The 17,995-nt window shown below is 39.8% G+C and overlaps 1 protein-coding gene across 1 annotated transcript; it reads left to right on the top strand.

Annotated features, from left to right (window-relative positions):
• The first annotated feature begins 1,627 nt into the window (after nucleotides 1-1,627).
• Nucleotides 1,628-7,462, top strand: LOC145435929 (kelch-like protein 3). The gene is made up of 2 exons (XM_080313197.1): nucleotides 1,628-3,559; nucleotides 4,476-7,462. Exon 1 carries the CDS (start codon nucleotides 1,784-1,786, stop codon nucleotides 3,437-3,439), a length of 1,656 nt encoding a protein of 551 aa, XP_080169323.1. The 5' UTR covers nucleotides 1,628-1,783; the 3' UTR covers nucleotides 3,440-3,559; nucleotides 4,476-7,462.
• The last annotated feature ends 10,533 nt before the right edge of the window (nucleotides 7,463-17,995 follow it).

Genomic DNA, 17,995 nt, shown 5'->3' with positions numbered 1-17,995 from the left:
TCACGCTCTACTGCCGTCTCCAACAACGACCAAGACTCAAGACAACGCTCGGGTTCGTTGATGTCAAAGCCACTCGTTTCAACATAGATGAGTGGCTTTGGTGAGTTTGGTGGCTTTTGTTAATGTCGAAGAATGTAGGTTTGGTTTGGTTTTTACTGTAAATACTCAGGACTTAATAACTTCTTGCTACCGTATTGAATATGATGTAAAGATCAAGTACTGTAAGGAGTTCTGCCGTAAGTAAACAAAACATAGGGTTACCACTTACCATACGTTCTCTTTTAAGAGGATTTGCCCTCTTTTTTGACTTTTGTGAAAGTGTCCTCGGAGGACGCCGTTTTGTCCTCTTTTTTGAGAATTTTCCTCTTTTTTGAAAGTTGAGGTCACATTTAGAGCAAAATGCGAGTGATATGTCGTAAATTAGCACAGAAGTAACGCTCCGGCGGGTATTTCGGATTGAAAAACGGTTATTTTAGCTCTGAGCGAAAAGTTGACCTTTTTTTTTAGTCATCCACCTAGCAATGTGGAGAGAAAAACTGTATTTTGAGCTCTGAGCAGAAAGATGACCTTTTTTTTCTTTTTTTTTTCTTTTAGTCAACCGCTCACAAAGTGGGAAAAATTCACCGGTTTTTGAGAATTCTTCTCCGGATTTGCAAGTCTAAAATTTCTGAAAAAGTGTCCTCTTTTTAGATTTCCAAAATATGGTAAGCCTAACATAACAACCACGGCATGTATTTTCGTGGAAATGTTGCTGAAGTATGGTATGTGTCGTATATCGATTTCGTTTGCTTTACGACTGATATTTTGATGCGAATTTGATAATTTATCGTATTCGGTATCATTTGAGGAACTGCAGTGCGTCCGGCAGTTTGTTGCTCATGGCAATGCCATAAATATGATGACATTCATGCAGCTGCAGAAAATAGCCAATCATCTCTGACTCGTGACTTCTCAGCTCGAAATCCACGATTGGGCATCGAATTTAGAGAACGGGCAGTGGCAGTTGACCCTTTTAGTGCAAAAACCCCACAGGCTCTATTTAATTATGAAATCATCAAACCCAGCGTTATTGTAAAAATAAATGTATATGCTTTTTGTAAATCTAATTCGCATGCTACCGCAGTACTGATTCCAGTAATATATATTATGAGCTTGTCGTGGCACGGGGATTGGGGAACCTCAACCTCAAAAGAACCCTAAAACATGAAAATCAACATTGCTAGGAACAATCGCCGTGCTTGGAAGGAATGAAGTGTTGACATCGATATTCATTCAAATGCAGAGACTGGTTGGATTCAAAATTAGTTCAACGGGTTCTATTACAAAAATCAAAATTCTCAGCCAGTTTTGTTACATAACGTGATTAAACAGCATCCAGAGTTTTTGATGTCATAAAATTGGTGCAAACCGGCTGAATTCTAACACCGCCTCTAGGTACATAGCTCTAGCTTGGATATGGTAGCTAGAGAAAGAAAAGCAACTGACTTGGTTACGAAAAAGATATGAGAGTGGCACCTGTGAAGGTGATGCCGAGCATTTCTGAAATCGTCATGAACAAAATTTGCAACTTAGGCTCTGGGAACACTATGTTACCAAAAAATCGTGCAAATTCAACCACATCTCATGTGTGAGACTGCGGGGTGTATATGTATTATATTTAAATATCCATACTGTTGAATGCACATTTTTGTCCTAACATTTTAGACAGGGTTCCATTATCATTTTGTTCCCACTTGGTAGGTAGCTTATTATAACATAAGTATATAATATTTGACCTGGGACAATGGAGGGCGATTCTGCGATTGCAGCCATGGAGGATGATTCTGTGATCGTAGTCAAGTCTGAACACTTCCCAGGAAATCTAATTATGTCACTTCAAAGATTGAGATGCGACGGCAAATTTTGCGATGTCACTATCAACTGCGCGGACACTGAATTCAAAGCTCACAAGACTGTTTTAGCCTCGGCGACAGAATATTTTGAGGCTATGTTTGGGAATGATACGAAGGAAGCTCGCACTGGCATCATTGATTTTTCCCACTTCCCTACTGAAGTAGTCAAACAATGTCTGGATTTTGTGTATTCCGGCAAAGTTGAAATTTCCGTGAAGACTGCAAAGGACATGCTCAACTTAACTGAGATGATGCAGCTGAATGACTTGGCCAGACTTTGCGTGGAGTTCCTAGCAGATAGGATTAGTATGGAGAATTGTGCCGAGATGGTCATACTGTCAAATCTACATTGCAAGGAATCACTGAGTGGTAAAATCGGAATTTTCCTGGCAAGAAATTTCAATGAATTCATTGTAACTGATGTCTTCAAATCCTTGGAGTATGATTGTCTTTCGCATTGCTTGAATCTATTGCAAAACGCCGTAACAGGTAGAATTTGTGAAGTACAGAAATGGAATGGGATATTGTCCTGGGTCAGCGATGATCTGGAACAGAGGAAGAAGTGGATTTTCAAGTTGTTTAAAACCATCAACTTGTCATGCCTGTCTAAAGACTACCTGAAGGAGAATATTTTATCAGAACAACTTGTTAACGATTCAAACGACTGTTTAGCGCTGATTGCGAAGCACTTTGTCGATGATACGCCATGCTCTGCACCTAAGAAAAAACGTCTAAGTCAAGCCCTGTATTTTCATAATGAGGGTCATATGATCGTACGGTATGATGTGAAATCTGGCAAATATCTGCCACCCATTGCATTTCCTGGCACATTTTCTGATGAAGTTAGTGTGGTGTTTCACAATGACGGTGTTTACGCTGGCGACGGAGTAAAGATGTATCGGTTCTATGAGGGGAAATGGAATGTGACTCGATCTCGGGCATCAGATTTTACAATTTCAAGGCGCTGCTGGAGATGTGGTAAGGACACCCTAGATGAACCGGAAAATACTTCTGCATGTTTTTGCAGATGTGTCGGAATAGGAAACTATGTATATATGATCACTTCAAAATATGCATACAAATTTGATATAACAACTTCAGACTTACGACACCACATATCGCAACTTCTCCTTCCAAACAAGTTTTTCATCACAGCATCCGAGGACCAGATTTTTGTAATGAGTGAAAATGGTAATTGTCAAGCATATGTACTGGACGTAGATACCAAGAAGTGTTCACGCATCAAAAATATGCTTGAAGGGTGTCATACTGGTCTTGCTTTGTGGTATGATCAGAGACTGTTCACTTTCTGTTACAAAAGAAACGAACCGGCTTGCATTGTGTCAGTGTATGACCCAAAAATAGATTGTTGGGCTCCTGTATCAGACATTGAAGTCGTTAGTATCGCAAAAAGCTTTTACATCAGCGACAAGCTGTATCTCACTGGCGAAAATCATGACAATATTTGTGCGGAAATTGATCTGGGATATTTGAAATCGATCCAAGTCAAGATGGAAAGCAGGAGATATGTGATTCAAAACAATTAATACTGTTACTCACTTAGAGCCCTCAGTGTCAGTGTATTTCCATGTATGATATTGAATTGATTCTGCTCACATCACGGAATTACTTCTGATTGATTTCAATGTGAAAGCTGGTCATACTGTGTCACAATCAATTAGATTGAGAGATTATCTTGTTTAGAACACGTTCCAAATTATTATGTGCGGTTGAAGTACATGGTATTGGATATTGAAATATCATCCTTCACCGCTTCAATTTATAAACGATTTCAAATTATTTGTGCCTATCTGGCCTTGAATTATTGTATTTGCTGTAATTTTTCTATAGAAATACCGATGATTAAGTTGATATCTTCAAGATTTAATGAAGTACTACTGATGATATATATTGAGGTATACGTACAGTGTTTAAATTTCCTATTTATATTAAGCTGTCCATAGAACGCAATAACAGGGTTTATGCTTCTATTCATGTTCCGGTGACTGCACTTAATATTGTTCTAAAGCAGTGGTTCTCAACCGCCGGTCCGCGACGACGTCACTGCCGGTCAGTGAGGTGCATTGCAATTTAATACCCAAATTTCAAGATGCGATATGTTGGAAGGTTTGCTCATTGGTAAAATAAATAAAACATCAAACTTTATACAGCTTCAGAACTTCGTGAGGTAACATTAGGGCTGGAAACATGTTCGATTTGACTTGAAGTTACAGCAGTGCCATTTAACGACATGCGAGCGACAAGTACAAGCTGACTCACTAAACCGCACAGTTTGCGCGATCATTCGTTTTCGATTAATTCATTTTGTGCGGGACTGTATCTGCCACATCCCAAACCCCGCAACTGGAGCGGGGCCGAGCCCCAAATTATTTCGTGAAATTATTGAGTGTATTTTGAAACTATCCAACTTTTTTCTAAGTTTTCCGCGCCTGGCGCGATTGTATATCACTATATGTCTTGCTTATTGGGTGCCATTCCATCAAGAAATAGGCGCGATTTATAGAAATAGGCATTTACGCGTCAGTCATTACTGCGCCACAACGCGCCAACACATAATGACAGTGTTGGGATCAAGTCACTACCTTCGAGTCACGAGTCATCTCGAGTCATTGCACATTTTGACTCGAGTCAAGTCAAGTCACTCGATTTTCAAAGGTGACTCGAGTCAAGTCAAGTCACCTGATTTTTGGAGGTGACTCGAGTCAAGTCGAGTCAAGTCAAGTCACGAGTCAAGTTGAATTTTCAAAGTACGATACATGATTCAAGTTCATTGCATTTTGCTAACTGTTTTAAATACATATGGAGTACCCATTTATTCTGAATCAAGGAACGAATGAAGAGTTGATTATACACGCAAGAAAGCGCTATATCGCTCATGCATAACAGGGGTGGGAAAACTGCGACTCGTGAGCCGCATGCTGTTCTTTGATTCTTTGATTGCGGCTCTACAATGAGTGTGCAATGTGCATTCAGTGATAATGAACGTAAGCCACTTTGCCTTTTCCGTCAAGATTCGCCCAATAACCACAAAGCAAGAATTGAAACGTCATTACGAAACCAAACACCAAAAGCATAATAGCCAAGATTTACCCAAAATCGACAAATTTGCGAAGTATTATGATTACCGAGCTCCGCACTATCAGTACGATTTCGAACACCTTGCAGCCTACAGTTGGAAACTCATCGTCTTATACCACACAATAATAAACTTCATTCGATATCCTACAATTCCTTATGACGAAATTTATTAGAAGGCAATATATAAATTTTTGTGTTGTGACTCTTTTAAGGAAACGATTTTTGATATGCGGTTCGTGTGTGATGCAGCTCTGCCCAGTGCCCAACCCCAATCGATAATTATCAGCCGAAATATAGGATAGCATATGAAGTATCAGAAAATTCAATAAAATGATATGGAACAATACCCTAACCCACATATATATCCATGATATACAATTATAAACGTATGGATGATATTCGTTCGATTTAAAGCACGCAAGAGGGCTGGTAGAGGTGACCAATTTTACGACAACGTAACCTATAAGCTCATCTCATCGTTACCTCAAGCTCATCTCTGCGTTAAAAATCAATTCATTAGTGATGTAACAATGGAGGCTATAGGTAAAACTCACAATCGTTGAGTGATCGGTTGACAATCCGAACTTATACAAGATACGGCGATTTAGTCGACATCGATTACTTAATGACTTGAAATTGACTCGTAAATTTTGCTTCGAGTCACGAGTCAATCTGCATTTTTGAAGCGTCGAGTCAAGTCAAGTCAAGTCATTTTTACAAAGTGACTCGAGTCAAGTCAAGTCATAGGTAAAAGGTGACTCGAGTCTGACTCGAGTCAAGTCATGACTCGAGTAATCCCAACACTGAATGACACCAACACATAATGAAGTCCAGGCTAACACGGGGCTCCGAAAAGTGTGCCAAAACATTCGTCAGCGAGAAAACCTTGGCCGAAAACGAATGCCCTTTGTTGACCGAAAACTTCGATACATATATGTCTAAGTGTCCTAGGCACCTAATGCTGCCACCGAATCTCGCTGTCCTGACAATCTGTAGCCTACCCCACAGACCAATTATTCACGAGTGAAGAAATAGTAATTTGGAATTGTGTGCGTCTCTTAGTTTAATACGCTGGGGCGATTTTAATATCTATTCACTATATGAGAGACAGTTGGTCACGAAATATTGACATGTAACCAAGTAAATTAATCTAACAGGCCCACCTGAATATGTTTAATTATTAATTACGTGCCCTAAATTTTCCAAGTCGACACCTCACTCAGCTCTACCGGAAAATCTGATAATTCAGATAGGATAAAAAATTCATGGCAATAAATATGCAGTCACAAACTATAGAAAATTTTCGCGCTCGGTGCAATTAGGTTACATAAACTCTCTGGCTACACTGAGTAGAATAAATGTGCTCACTGCTCACAAGTCCTAGTGAGAACATCTATCAAACTGTGAGGTCTTGGGGGCGAAACTCCCAGAAGTTTGGTTTATCACCCTGTGGATGACCCAAGACCAACGTTTCTTTGGGGGTGGGCTAAAGAAGTGCATTTCTGGCCATAATTTTGTGGATGGCCAAGTATAGCTTTCGTCGGGTGTTTTCGTGCGACGCGTTCTATTCGTAGTAGCGAGTAGCCAGAACAGCTAGCCTACGTCTGTGTGTGGTAGTGGGCTATCAGCAAGGTAGCACGATAAGATGCTTGGTTCGACTCCGAAACACTTCCTTCCTCGATATTGTCGAAGAGAATAATATTATTCGAGTTAGCGTGGTCGATTTAATCCATGGCCTTCAGCGCGAAAGACTGTAAAGTGTAAACGACTCTCGGCGGTAGCACGTTTATCTGGGCAAGGCAATTTTACTGCGACTCGGCAGACTCGATCACTACCGTAAAATCACATGGATGCCATTATGAACATTTAATTGCGGTCAAAATTCTCCAAATGTCACTCTCTAGCACCATATACTTGCAATAAAACGTTTGTATACTTTAGATTGGGCTGATTTCAAATTTTGAAAGTCCACCGGTCCGCCACATATTTTTTGAAATTTTACCGGTCCGCGAGGTCAAAAAGGTTGAGAACCACTGTTCTAAAGTCATTAGTTCTAGCGGTATATAGTCCCATTCTACCAATTCTACCAACAATCGTTCGTTTCAATTTGTCAAATTATATCCGTTGCTCCGTTATAAGTTTCCCATTGTTGTCACTATTTGTTCATTCCAACTTTTTTATGGCTCGCTGATTGTTTTAATCCCAGAATTCGTGTCTTGGTTGAGCCGATAGTCGGTTCTATGCATAAAATTGAGATCTTAGTGCGTTGGTAGCTTGTGGCAACTTATTTCTCCATCATATTTTAAATCAGTGACTATATTTAGTAAAGTATACTCCTTGCTGGAATATATCAAATTAGTGAATATACTTTAGTTCAGTAGCCTAGCCTAGTAGAAGCTTGGATAATCACAATCAAGACGTTGTATTTTATATTCTGAAATTCCCCATACATTTTTCAGAATTTCCATCGCCTCTGATAGTGCATTCCTAATTCTGTGAACTCAATAATTGTTTCACCACACCATGTTGTATCTATGATGTAGTAATTTGAACTTGGAATTCAAACTTGACAAACCACGATTGCGAATATGTGACCCAATATTCTATAATTTACAGATAGCGGAAAAGTGACTGCTCCAGTATCGGTGCCTAAAATACGATACTGGTTATTAAATACACAGTACGGACCATTTTAGTTAGCTAGCGACCCGTGTGAGAGTTTTTAATCGACTAATCGACTAACGACTCATTTAATTTTGAAGTAGCGACTCCGGCTCTTACACAAAACGGCGACTCGCAATACAAGTTCCACCATTTGTAAAAACTAGGACTCCTCGCCATTGTTCGAATGACGGAAACGGTTTCAATTGATGGCTCTTGGCAGCCTTGTTTTTGTCTGGTGCTAGGGCCTGTTTTTGTAACAAATATGAAAATTCCCGCGGATATCCGGATAGTTACTCGCATAACCTCAACAGTGTGATATCAAAGGACAAAACTGACTTACACGACAACTAGTTGACGCTGTTTGGTGGACTCGAGTTAAGGACAAAATTATAGAAATTCATATTTATTGATTGGAACCTCAGCTTGTTTGGTATAAACCAGTGCTTTCCCACCTTTTTCAGTTCGCGAGCAACTTTTAATGAAATGTTTCATTATGCGACCCACCATGACATATGACCAGGCCGTGTTATTTTTGGCATTTAAGGAGCCAGATGCCAAAACTGCCAAAAATAAAAATTTGAAAATGCCAAAAATAAGCAATTTTTGGCATATGCCAAAAATAACCCGGCCTGCCAAATAGTGTATTTCGTTCATGGTGTTGTGTTAACAGGACCTAGTTACAAGCGAGAAGAGCGTTTGTGAAAGGCAGGTTTCTTATTCTGGGTCTAGCCCACCCATTAGGGGTGAAAGCATGGTGTCCTAAATGGTGTAGGCACAGCGAGATTGAACGGCTGACTGCATTTGGTCTACGTCATACTTTCCACTTTTCCAAAGGCAATTTTACGACCATTTTTGACCGGCTTGTCGAGCACTAAATTTGATAAAACGGGTATCAATGAGAATCTGCCGCAGTACTGATTATTAAAATATAAATTATATTCTGCTCATGGAGCTGGAACCCCCTAAATCAACCACGATTTTTGCATTGTGATCGAGTTGAACATTGTGACGCAACAAACTGTCTGGCTATTTCTGAGCTGCATAGTCTCGTTTTGCCAGACAGTCTTGTTGCGTCAATATTCTTAAACAAGCTAACCTTCCCAGGACTATTCCATGCGAGTAAGTAATATCAAAGCCACCTGAAGTCACAAAAGTCCTCCGAAAATATATTGGTAGACGGAAGGAGAAATGATAGTCGGGCTACTAAATAGAATGTGTTGAGAGACAACACAGGAAACTCCTGGAAAAGGATCGGGAAGAACATTCTTTCCGCGATGAGATCGATGGCACTGGCGAAATGATCTCTTTTCATGATGCATGGAAGCCGGTTCGGCCCTCCAAAGATTTTGAAGCTGTGAAAACCTTTTGTGGATGACTGGCAACATTCTTTCCCTCAACGGCTACTGTTGAAGCCGATATTTCCCAGATTCGCTGGGCGAGTAATGAATTTAGGAGAAACTTAGCTGACTTGACTTTGGAAGCACTGTTACAGTGCAAATGATTTAAGTCTATTCAACAGCTGTAACAATCAGCTGTTGAGCGTGTTTGTTAGGCTTTTCTTTCTTTTTGCTTATTGGCACCGATTCCGATGGATACTGCACATTTTGTGGTTTCGTTTGATATTATTAACCTATGAAATCGTTAGGTTTTTTCTTCTTCTGATTGTTTGTTGGCACTGATTATGATTATACGTGGATGCTGCACATTTTGTGGTGTCTTTTGACAAACTAGCCCAAATAAAGCGTTTTTGTGACTAATTCGAGGCTGAAACTATCTATTTAGAGGACGATGCCAAAACTGCCAAAAATAAAAATCGAAAAATGCCAAAAATAAGTTATTTTTGGCAGTTTTGGCATATGCCAAAAATAACACGGCCTGCATATGACCGAACGAACGAGATCGTAGTTCTGCGTGAAATGAGTCGTGTGAGTGAGAGTACACGACCACAAGTGAAATTGCGTGACAATTCGATAATACAAGTATATCAAACATACAGGAATACACGTAAGGGAGATGTGGTACCGATGGATCAAAAATTGCAAAATGATCTCTGGCTCTCAAATCTTCAGCCGAGAATAGCAGATCTTTTGCTGTCGTAACACTTTGATACAAGCTCTACCTATCGCGAACATTTACATGGATATCCTCCTTTTCAAAAAATATTATTAAACGTTTAAAATTCGTTGCTCGAACGTATCATCAGCTCCCACCCGGTGGGTCCCATGGTCGTGTGCCCGGTGGGTCCAATGGCATACGACCATGGGACCTACGAGACGTACGCTCAAAACTGAATTTTTTCAACTTGTTTTGTTGTGTACGCTATAGCAAGCCAATGTAGAATGTTTCTTCACCATCATCAAAAATAAAATAGTTAATATCAACTCAAAAGTTGGGATAAAATCATGTTTTGATTTCCGCCGAAACTTACAAAATCAATGCATCATACATATCACCAGCAAATCGACATTTTGACTTTCAAATACCTCGTAATAGCGATAAAACAACAGAGGTAACTTTAATTTACACTATATATATATGTAGGCGTCTTTCTGTTGTTAAGTGATTAGTCGGTCCAACTATTTTGCTTGATTTGGCTATGGTATCATAGGTCCCCCACCATATAAATATTGAAACTGAATTGAAAATAGTCCAATTAAGGATGATATTGATTAAAAAAATATGTGCCATTATATACCCTGATAAAAGCCCTATACTTCACATCAAAAATTATTGCGGGTTTGTTAGTCTGGAAGGTGATATAAAAAATGTAAATGTCGATCCAAAGTTATTTTACACCCCCTAAAACGTAAATCATCTGTCACAGACCACATAACTCACGCAGGTCGAAATTTTGTGCATGAGAGGACAGATTCTGCCAGCATGCCATGGTAGACAAAGTCGGGTAGGCCTACTGTAATCATGGGGTTATATAGATAATTTTTCGAGTAGTTTCGGTCCCAGTGTCTCATCGGTACCACATCTCCCCTAATAGGGGTAGAGTGGGGCAACGCGCCTACCCTAAGCGGGAAACGTCATAATATCCACCAAACTAGTCAAAACGAATTGAATTTCGTAATTTGCACGCGAGATATCGTCCCCACTCTACCACAATTGTCTGGAAAGTCCAAGTAGATTATTAATTATCATATGTAAATTCATCATTCATCTATGTTCATCAATTTGACGTTTTGCTACATGGGCGGGGTAAAACGCCTCCATTGGCGTTTCACACCGTTATACCGTACTAAATACCGCATGGCACTCAGTAACCGATGAATACTTAATCCATATACAGACCTACAAGCATCTCCGTATCTATGGCGTGGCCTATCGGTTCTTTTGAAAACAAATTCCATCCAGAATTACCAACTGATTAGGATAAGTCAAAAAACAAAGTCGTAATTTCTTGAAATGCATCTTGTTTAGTCAGAGGGATAGCCTATATTCGCCAGCCGAATAGCAATTTCAATATATATGGCGTTCTCCGAGAAGGCATCCTTGAGGAACCCATAAACGGCTACTCAATCCATTTTTCAGTAGGCTACTTTAAGGGGTGGGGCGTTTTACCCCACGGGAGGGGTAGGCGTTTTAGCTTCGAGAGTAGTAGATGTAGGCCGATTATAGCCACCAATGAGATTACGCCACGTGTCCAGCCACGCCCACTTTCAAAGTTAAATTTTCCCGCGTATTTTTTTCTAATTTTCCCGCCTAGTTTTTTTTTAATTTTGTTGTCTCGAATTTTAATGGATTTAACCGATGACCTCACTACTCAGATACGTACCTTCTCCCGGAATCGAACCGAGAACCTTGTGTCTTATGCACCTGAACTGTGACCGTTACACTACCGCGCTCGCTCAGAATATGCGTATGTATTGAAGCTTTAAGGCCGAATGAAAACGGCTCCCTTCCCTGATTTGAACCGAGGACCCTATGACTTGTAGAACAGAACCGTAACCATTACACTATCGCGCTCGCTACCAATGCCTGTCCGTATTGAAGCTTAAATAAAAAGGTTGTCTAATAAGGCGCAAGCATTGAAAACACATTTGTTATTGGCGCGACAATCACCATATATTTTTCGAGATATCCGCATTATAATGGTCCCTATTGACCTCAGAAAAGGATTCAGGTCCATTTTCCGGCCTCAAGAAAGCCACCATTAAATTAGAGATGGCTACGGTACGCTTCCGAGCCCGCGCTCTCAATTGTAAGGTGAGGCGACGAGTGTACCAGTACCATTACAGACGTACAACGAATGATCAATGTAAGTGGCTCTGTAAATCATGAGCAATAATAAGCGACGAGTGTGCCATCAACATTATAGACGTACAAACGAGCATATTCAACTAGCATTGATGCTTTATCGATATAGCGCAGTATGTGTAGTTGGATGCTAACCAATTCGCATTTAACAATGCGACCCGCGCACAATTATGTAGCCCGATTTTCGTTGAATATTGACGACCCCAATAAATCGAATGAGCTCTTTTCCGCAGACATCTATGAAACAGCTGTCAGTCCAGTGGACACGAACTCGAGATTCCGTGGGGTTAAATTCCGCATCAAATAAGATCAGAGCGCCTTTTCTCGCTTTCAGGATTTGGACTGATGCGTCCGGCCTATGTCGCAACACTACAATATGTGGTGACACGAACCTGTGCACACGTACAGTTGTTATTTGTAGTGTCATCATCGCCCGTCAATGCGATAAACTCCCAACGCCTGACACATTGGTCTTCAATCTAATACCAGCATAATTTTTGTAGGTCGAGAACAAGGGTAATTTAATTGCAACTAAAATGCCTGCGGCTTGTTTTGGCTCGAGGGTCGAATGCAACATATGAATCCATTCGCGTTACGCACTATATAGCCTATTTAGAATGATGAGGACATGGAGATAATAACTAGCGTATATATTTAGAACAAATCAAGCATTGATTTCACGATAACGTATTCGTTATAACGTCATAAAAATTTAGCGAGTTTTATAAGCTGCTTATCCTCAATAACCAATTTGCGGAAATTAGTGAAGAAGTGGATTATACAGATTCTTAGAACTGCACGACAATCTGGTTATAGATTTGCTGATGGTACCTTCTGCCAGCATCATAACCAAGCAACCTTTACTTACCCGACAGCTAATGTCTTACTATGTAAAACATGCATTCTGCACGTTCTTCCGTGTAGACGAACGTAATTTACCGATGCCCTAAATATTCAATTAATTCGGTTACTTTATGTGGCAGCTCATAATTTGAAATCAGCAACGACTTCATTACATTACAAGTCTTACAGTTTACGCTACTTCTTGCTCGCTTCTTTACTGCAAAAAGCGTTTATATTCAACTCGTCGCATTTTAGATTGCTTCGAGTCGTGGCGGTAGTTATAAATAAGTTAATATTGTGCCTACTGCCCAGTGCACCTATAGATGCGGAATCTACTTAACACGCGCATGGATCGCTTATTTCAAATAAATCGCATAAAGTAATAAACGTGCTGGAGTTGTCAATCTAAAATCACATTCATTATAAGAAATGAGTCATCGCCATTTTGAATTTATGATATGTTTATAAACTACATTTGTTCATATTCAAGATACGAAATAAGTCATTGCCATTTTGAATTTATAATATTTATATAAACTACCTTTGAAAATGCGTGGGCCCCGAAGTCAGGTTATTGCACCAGCATTAAAAAAAGTAACATAGTAAGTTAAATCAGGTCGATAAAATATTATATATTTTTTGAATACATTTCATCCATATCTGCAAATATATCTTGATGCTATCGTGAGCCACTAAAACGCTGTCCGCATGTGATCTGATAACTGTAGTTTGCTCATCCCTGGTTTTAATCATAATCTTTCAAGTAAGTTCTGTTGGTAAGCAAGCCCTACCAGAGTATATTTTGATAAATGCGGGAGTAAATCGTTATCGAGCCCCTTTTGTTAGCAACTTCTTCAGTAACACAAAATGGGTGACCAATCGCGACCTCTCGAAAGAAATGAACAGCATGCAATATAAACAGGACATGAAGCTACGATGTCCGATAATTCATTTCAATTAAAGTAGAAGTATAGCTATTTTCGATCGAGTAAACGTTACTCGACATTGTGCTGTTGATAGTAGTGAGAAATGACATTCGTTTACTTTCGATAATATCCAACATACGGGCTCATGTCGAGGGCCATTTTTAGAACTCTAATATCGCATAGCCTAACTTTGCAATATTTTTCGATTCATTTAGTCATGTTTTCCTTGCAATAGCCATTCAACATCGCGAAAATTCATAGTACAATTTAGAATAAACTGCTACCGTTCATCAAGGTCGTTGAAAAAGTACTTTTCAACATTTAACTATCATGACATAGTAAACTTCTACTCAAGTACGAGAAGTAGCGATTGTAAGATGATTAGAAAATAAGTATTACGGATCCAGTTTTGCCTAAAACCTAAATCACAAGACGTTATCTGATCCCTTCCGAATGGCGAGATTAAATATCCCTGAAAAATGAATAATATTCATAATATTCACATTGCTATACTTGAAATTTGCTCTGACATTGGCCATAGTGACCATTTAGAATCGGATAGTCAAGGAGTCGAAATTTCTTCGATGCGCCTATAGTGCACTAATTCGAATGCTGAAATCCGAATCGACTATATTTTTTATAATGATTCGAGTCGAGTAGTAAAATTTAATTAGCGAGCACTGAAATTACGGCAGTATAGTTTTATGACCGATGCGAAATTTGGTAGGCATTTCCCGGAATAGTAATCAATCCGAAACATTATGATAAATAGATAAGGTTGAAGAAATATAAAAATATCATCAATGGTGTATTTATTATGAAACTGGAAATATTGTATTTGCGGTAGCCCGCAATTAGTTTCCAATTCGCAATTTCAACCGCATCGGCAGTTTTTTCAAAAAAATAAATAAACAAATACTTTGATGCTAATTTCAAAATAACGTAAATCTCTAAATGAATTTCCCTTGAATAGTAATTAATCCGAAACATTATCATGCAAGGTCTAAGAAACATAAAAATATCATTAATGTGGTATGTATTGTGTAACAGGCAATATTTTCTTTGCGGTGACCGGAGAAAATGTTCTAATTCGTAATTTCAACCCCATCATCAGTGTCTCATAATAATGAATCAGCAAATCCTTGATCCTAATTTTCAAAGTAGCTTAGCTTAGATCTCTGAATGAGCTCTGACTCGCAGTTATCTTCAAACCATGGAATTATTACGAGTATCACCATCGGTCATTGAAGAAAAGGATGAAATTATATCAGGGGCATATTCCTTGGCCAGGAATTTTATCATGTACGAACTAGACGGGCCAAGCGTTAAAGCAAATACGAATGCGGAGACAACCTTACGGCGAGTTGGTGATGAAATGTTCGAGCGAGATCGAACTGTCGTAAACGCAATCTCTAAACGTCTCCGATACAGTATTATCGAAGTCGATGAAAAATATGAAGAATATTCTGCGGATGAGCGGATGTTTCTGATGATAGCTGATGAAATTTTTAAAGATACCCAAGAAATTTGGGTCGGATTGTATCTCTGTTTGTGCTGGGTAGCATTCCTGCTCGCAAAAACGAGGAAGAGCATCACGGTGATAATATAGAAGGTATCATAGAGTCAGTCGGGAATTACATCGGTAGAAGAAGACGAAAGTGGATAGGGGAAAATGGAGGATGGGTAAGCGATTTTACATGCCCTGATAAGGATTTGGGAATTATCGTTTAGCTTGAGGTACTGTGTATCTGCTCTCGAGAGCCCATACCATCTATCGATAATGAAACTTAGCTTGCACTTCGCAATTCGGTTTTCAATCCACATTTTGTCATAAGGCACATAAATTTACAGACCAAGCGCACGGAGGTTTGAATTACATAGCAAGTACGGCGACTTTCCTCTGCAAGATTAGGAACGCTTACATTTTTGTTTGTTTCAGGACAGTTTTGTAGGATTTTTTGATAACGCAGCTTTCGATGATAGTAAAGTTTGGAAGAGGCTCATGTTTGTCGGAATTGGACTGACGTCTATTGCAATGGCAATAACAAGATCATGGATACTCCTTTACCATACATCATGTAATATTTTTTAAATAATATATTTCTTCGCCGTTTCATTACATCAATTTTCACTGTACGACGGATGCAGTTTCTTCTGAGATTACATGAAAGATTGATCCATAAAACCGTCTTTATCTGGAACATTTCTATTCTTCAGATTTATCCAGCTACGTAAGGGAATTGTTAGATTACCTAGAAAACGCCGCAGGTCATATTTGACCCAATTCCGACCATAGTAGCGACAGGGAGTTATGACAGCTCAAAATTATCCATCTTTCGATGCCAAATATCGTTGGTTCTCCACGACCTAATATCGTGTTCTATAAATATTGTGTATATGGAGCAGATATAAATGTTGCTATTTTGTTGTTATTTACGAAGAATACTTCGCTCAGTAATTAATTTCACGGTGATTCTAAACCTCAATACATGCAAGGGAGCCAAGTTACATCAACCTGGGTTAACCTGTAGTGTTATGTAATTACCTACAATTTTATCAAGACGTAGCGAACACGATAAGTACTATGAAGTGAAGGAATAAGGAGGCGAAATTCAAATGTATAGATGCATATTTATGCGGAAATATTGTCCTACCGGACGAATGCAATTGTTTCCTTAAAGTTTTCCCTGTCTACGCCATTCAAGCGCGGTAAGATCAGTTTGAGTTGACGACATTCAGGATGATATTTCACGAAGCTCTGAATGGTAGTCACATGTTCCTCGTCTATTCTTGTTCTATCGCTGTCACTGAGGTCGAATACCTTTAGCTGTTCATTGAATAATTGATTATTAGGCGGTTTAGATCAATTTCATAAACGAAATCTGAACTACATTGCTTTATTGAGAACCATGAGAGAGCAGGAAATAACTTACTGTAGTGCATCCCTTCCTCATCTCTTCGGTAAGATTCCTGATTTGCAATGAAAGCATCTTGCAATTACTCAGGTTGAATTCTTCAACCCGGGTTTTATGCAGGATATCAGTTACTGTTTTGTAGCAGGAGGAAATGTCAGGATTTCTATTCAAATCCAGCGAATGCAGCTCAAACACAGTGTGATGTTCAAATATTTTACGACGCTACAAACCACTCAGTTGCTGTAACAATGATATTTATCGACGACAGAGCAATAATATCAATTTCTGCGCCTCATCGCAAAACTGGCGTACTACAGAAATTGATGAACGTCGATAGGATTTGAAGAAACTGCCGAAACTACCATTAATAGGAATGAGCGATAGAAAACCTTCCGCTCATAAGCAATATGACACTTTTTATCAGCAGACGTGATCACGAATGCCTTATTGATGGTAAATTCGCTCGCTAAATGAAATGCTATGCCTGACCTTGATAGGAACTCATATTAGTAGTACACTATGCTTGATTATTTAACTTGCAAGAAAACAAAACAGATCTAGCTAAAATGGATCATCTCATGATTTCCGAGACCATTATTCAACGAAGGTAATGACTGTTCATCCAATTCGCAAGCTGAAAGTCGAACTGCCTTCGTGTAATGCCTTTTCGCGAAGCGTCAGTAGTTAGTATGATCGCTCGTGACCTGCAATGGTGGCTTATGGGCGGGGTGGTGACCTGCCTGAAAACCCGGGGTGATGACCCCACCCTTTTAGACCCCCCATGTGGTGGTGACCTGCCATTGTTTCTTATGGGCGCGGTGATGATACCACCCTTTCGGGTATAGGCTGCGGTGATGATATACCTTGAAAACTCGTGTTGGTGACCCCACCCTTTCGGTATAGGCTGCGGCGATGACCTGCCGTCTCGTATTCGAGGGAATCCCAACGTTTACGGTGAATGCGACTTCAATATATCGTTATTCTTATGGCCGCGGCGGTGATTCGTACTTTCGGGTATAGGCTGCGGTCGTGATTCGCCGTGAAAACTCGTGGTCGTGACTCGCCTTTTTTGCTATAGGCGGTGGCGGTGATTCGCCTGTCGTGTATTCTTACGGGATCTGTGGTGACTCGCCATGTATTCTTATGGGTGCGGTCGCATGCGGCTATTGCGTCTTATGGCGGGGGTGACGAGCGGCTCTTATTTCTTACGGCGGGGGTCGCATGCGGCTATTGCGTCTTATGGATGCGGCGATGATTCGTACTTTCGTTTATAGACTGCGGGCGGCATGTCGTACTTTCAACAAAAAGGCGTGAAAATAGTTTGCAAAATCTAGGAATCAACCGCATGGTAATGTTTGAGTAATTAGATAACCACAGAGCCGGCGTAGACGGC

The sequence above is a fragment of the Botryllus schlosseri genome, chromosome 3, assembly GCF_051294905.1.
Source record: "Botryllus schlosseri isolate E-star chromosome 3, Bs_hap1, whole genome shotgun sequence".
Classification (NCBI taxonomy): domain Eukaryota; kingdom Metazoa; phylum Chordata; class Ascidiacea; order Stolidobranchia; family Styelidae; genus Botryllus; species Botryllus schlosseri.
The sequence above is the reverse complement of the archived record's forward strand: the minus strand, read 5'-3'. Positions and strand labels throughout refer to the sequence as shown.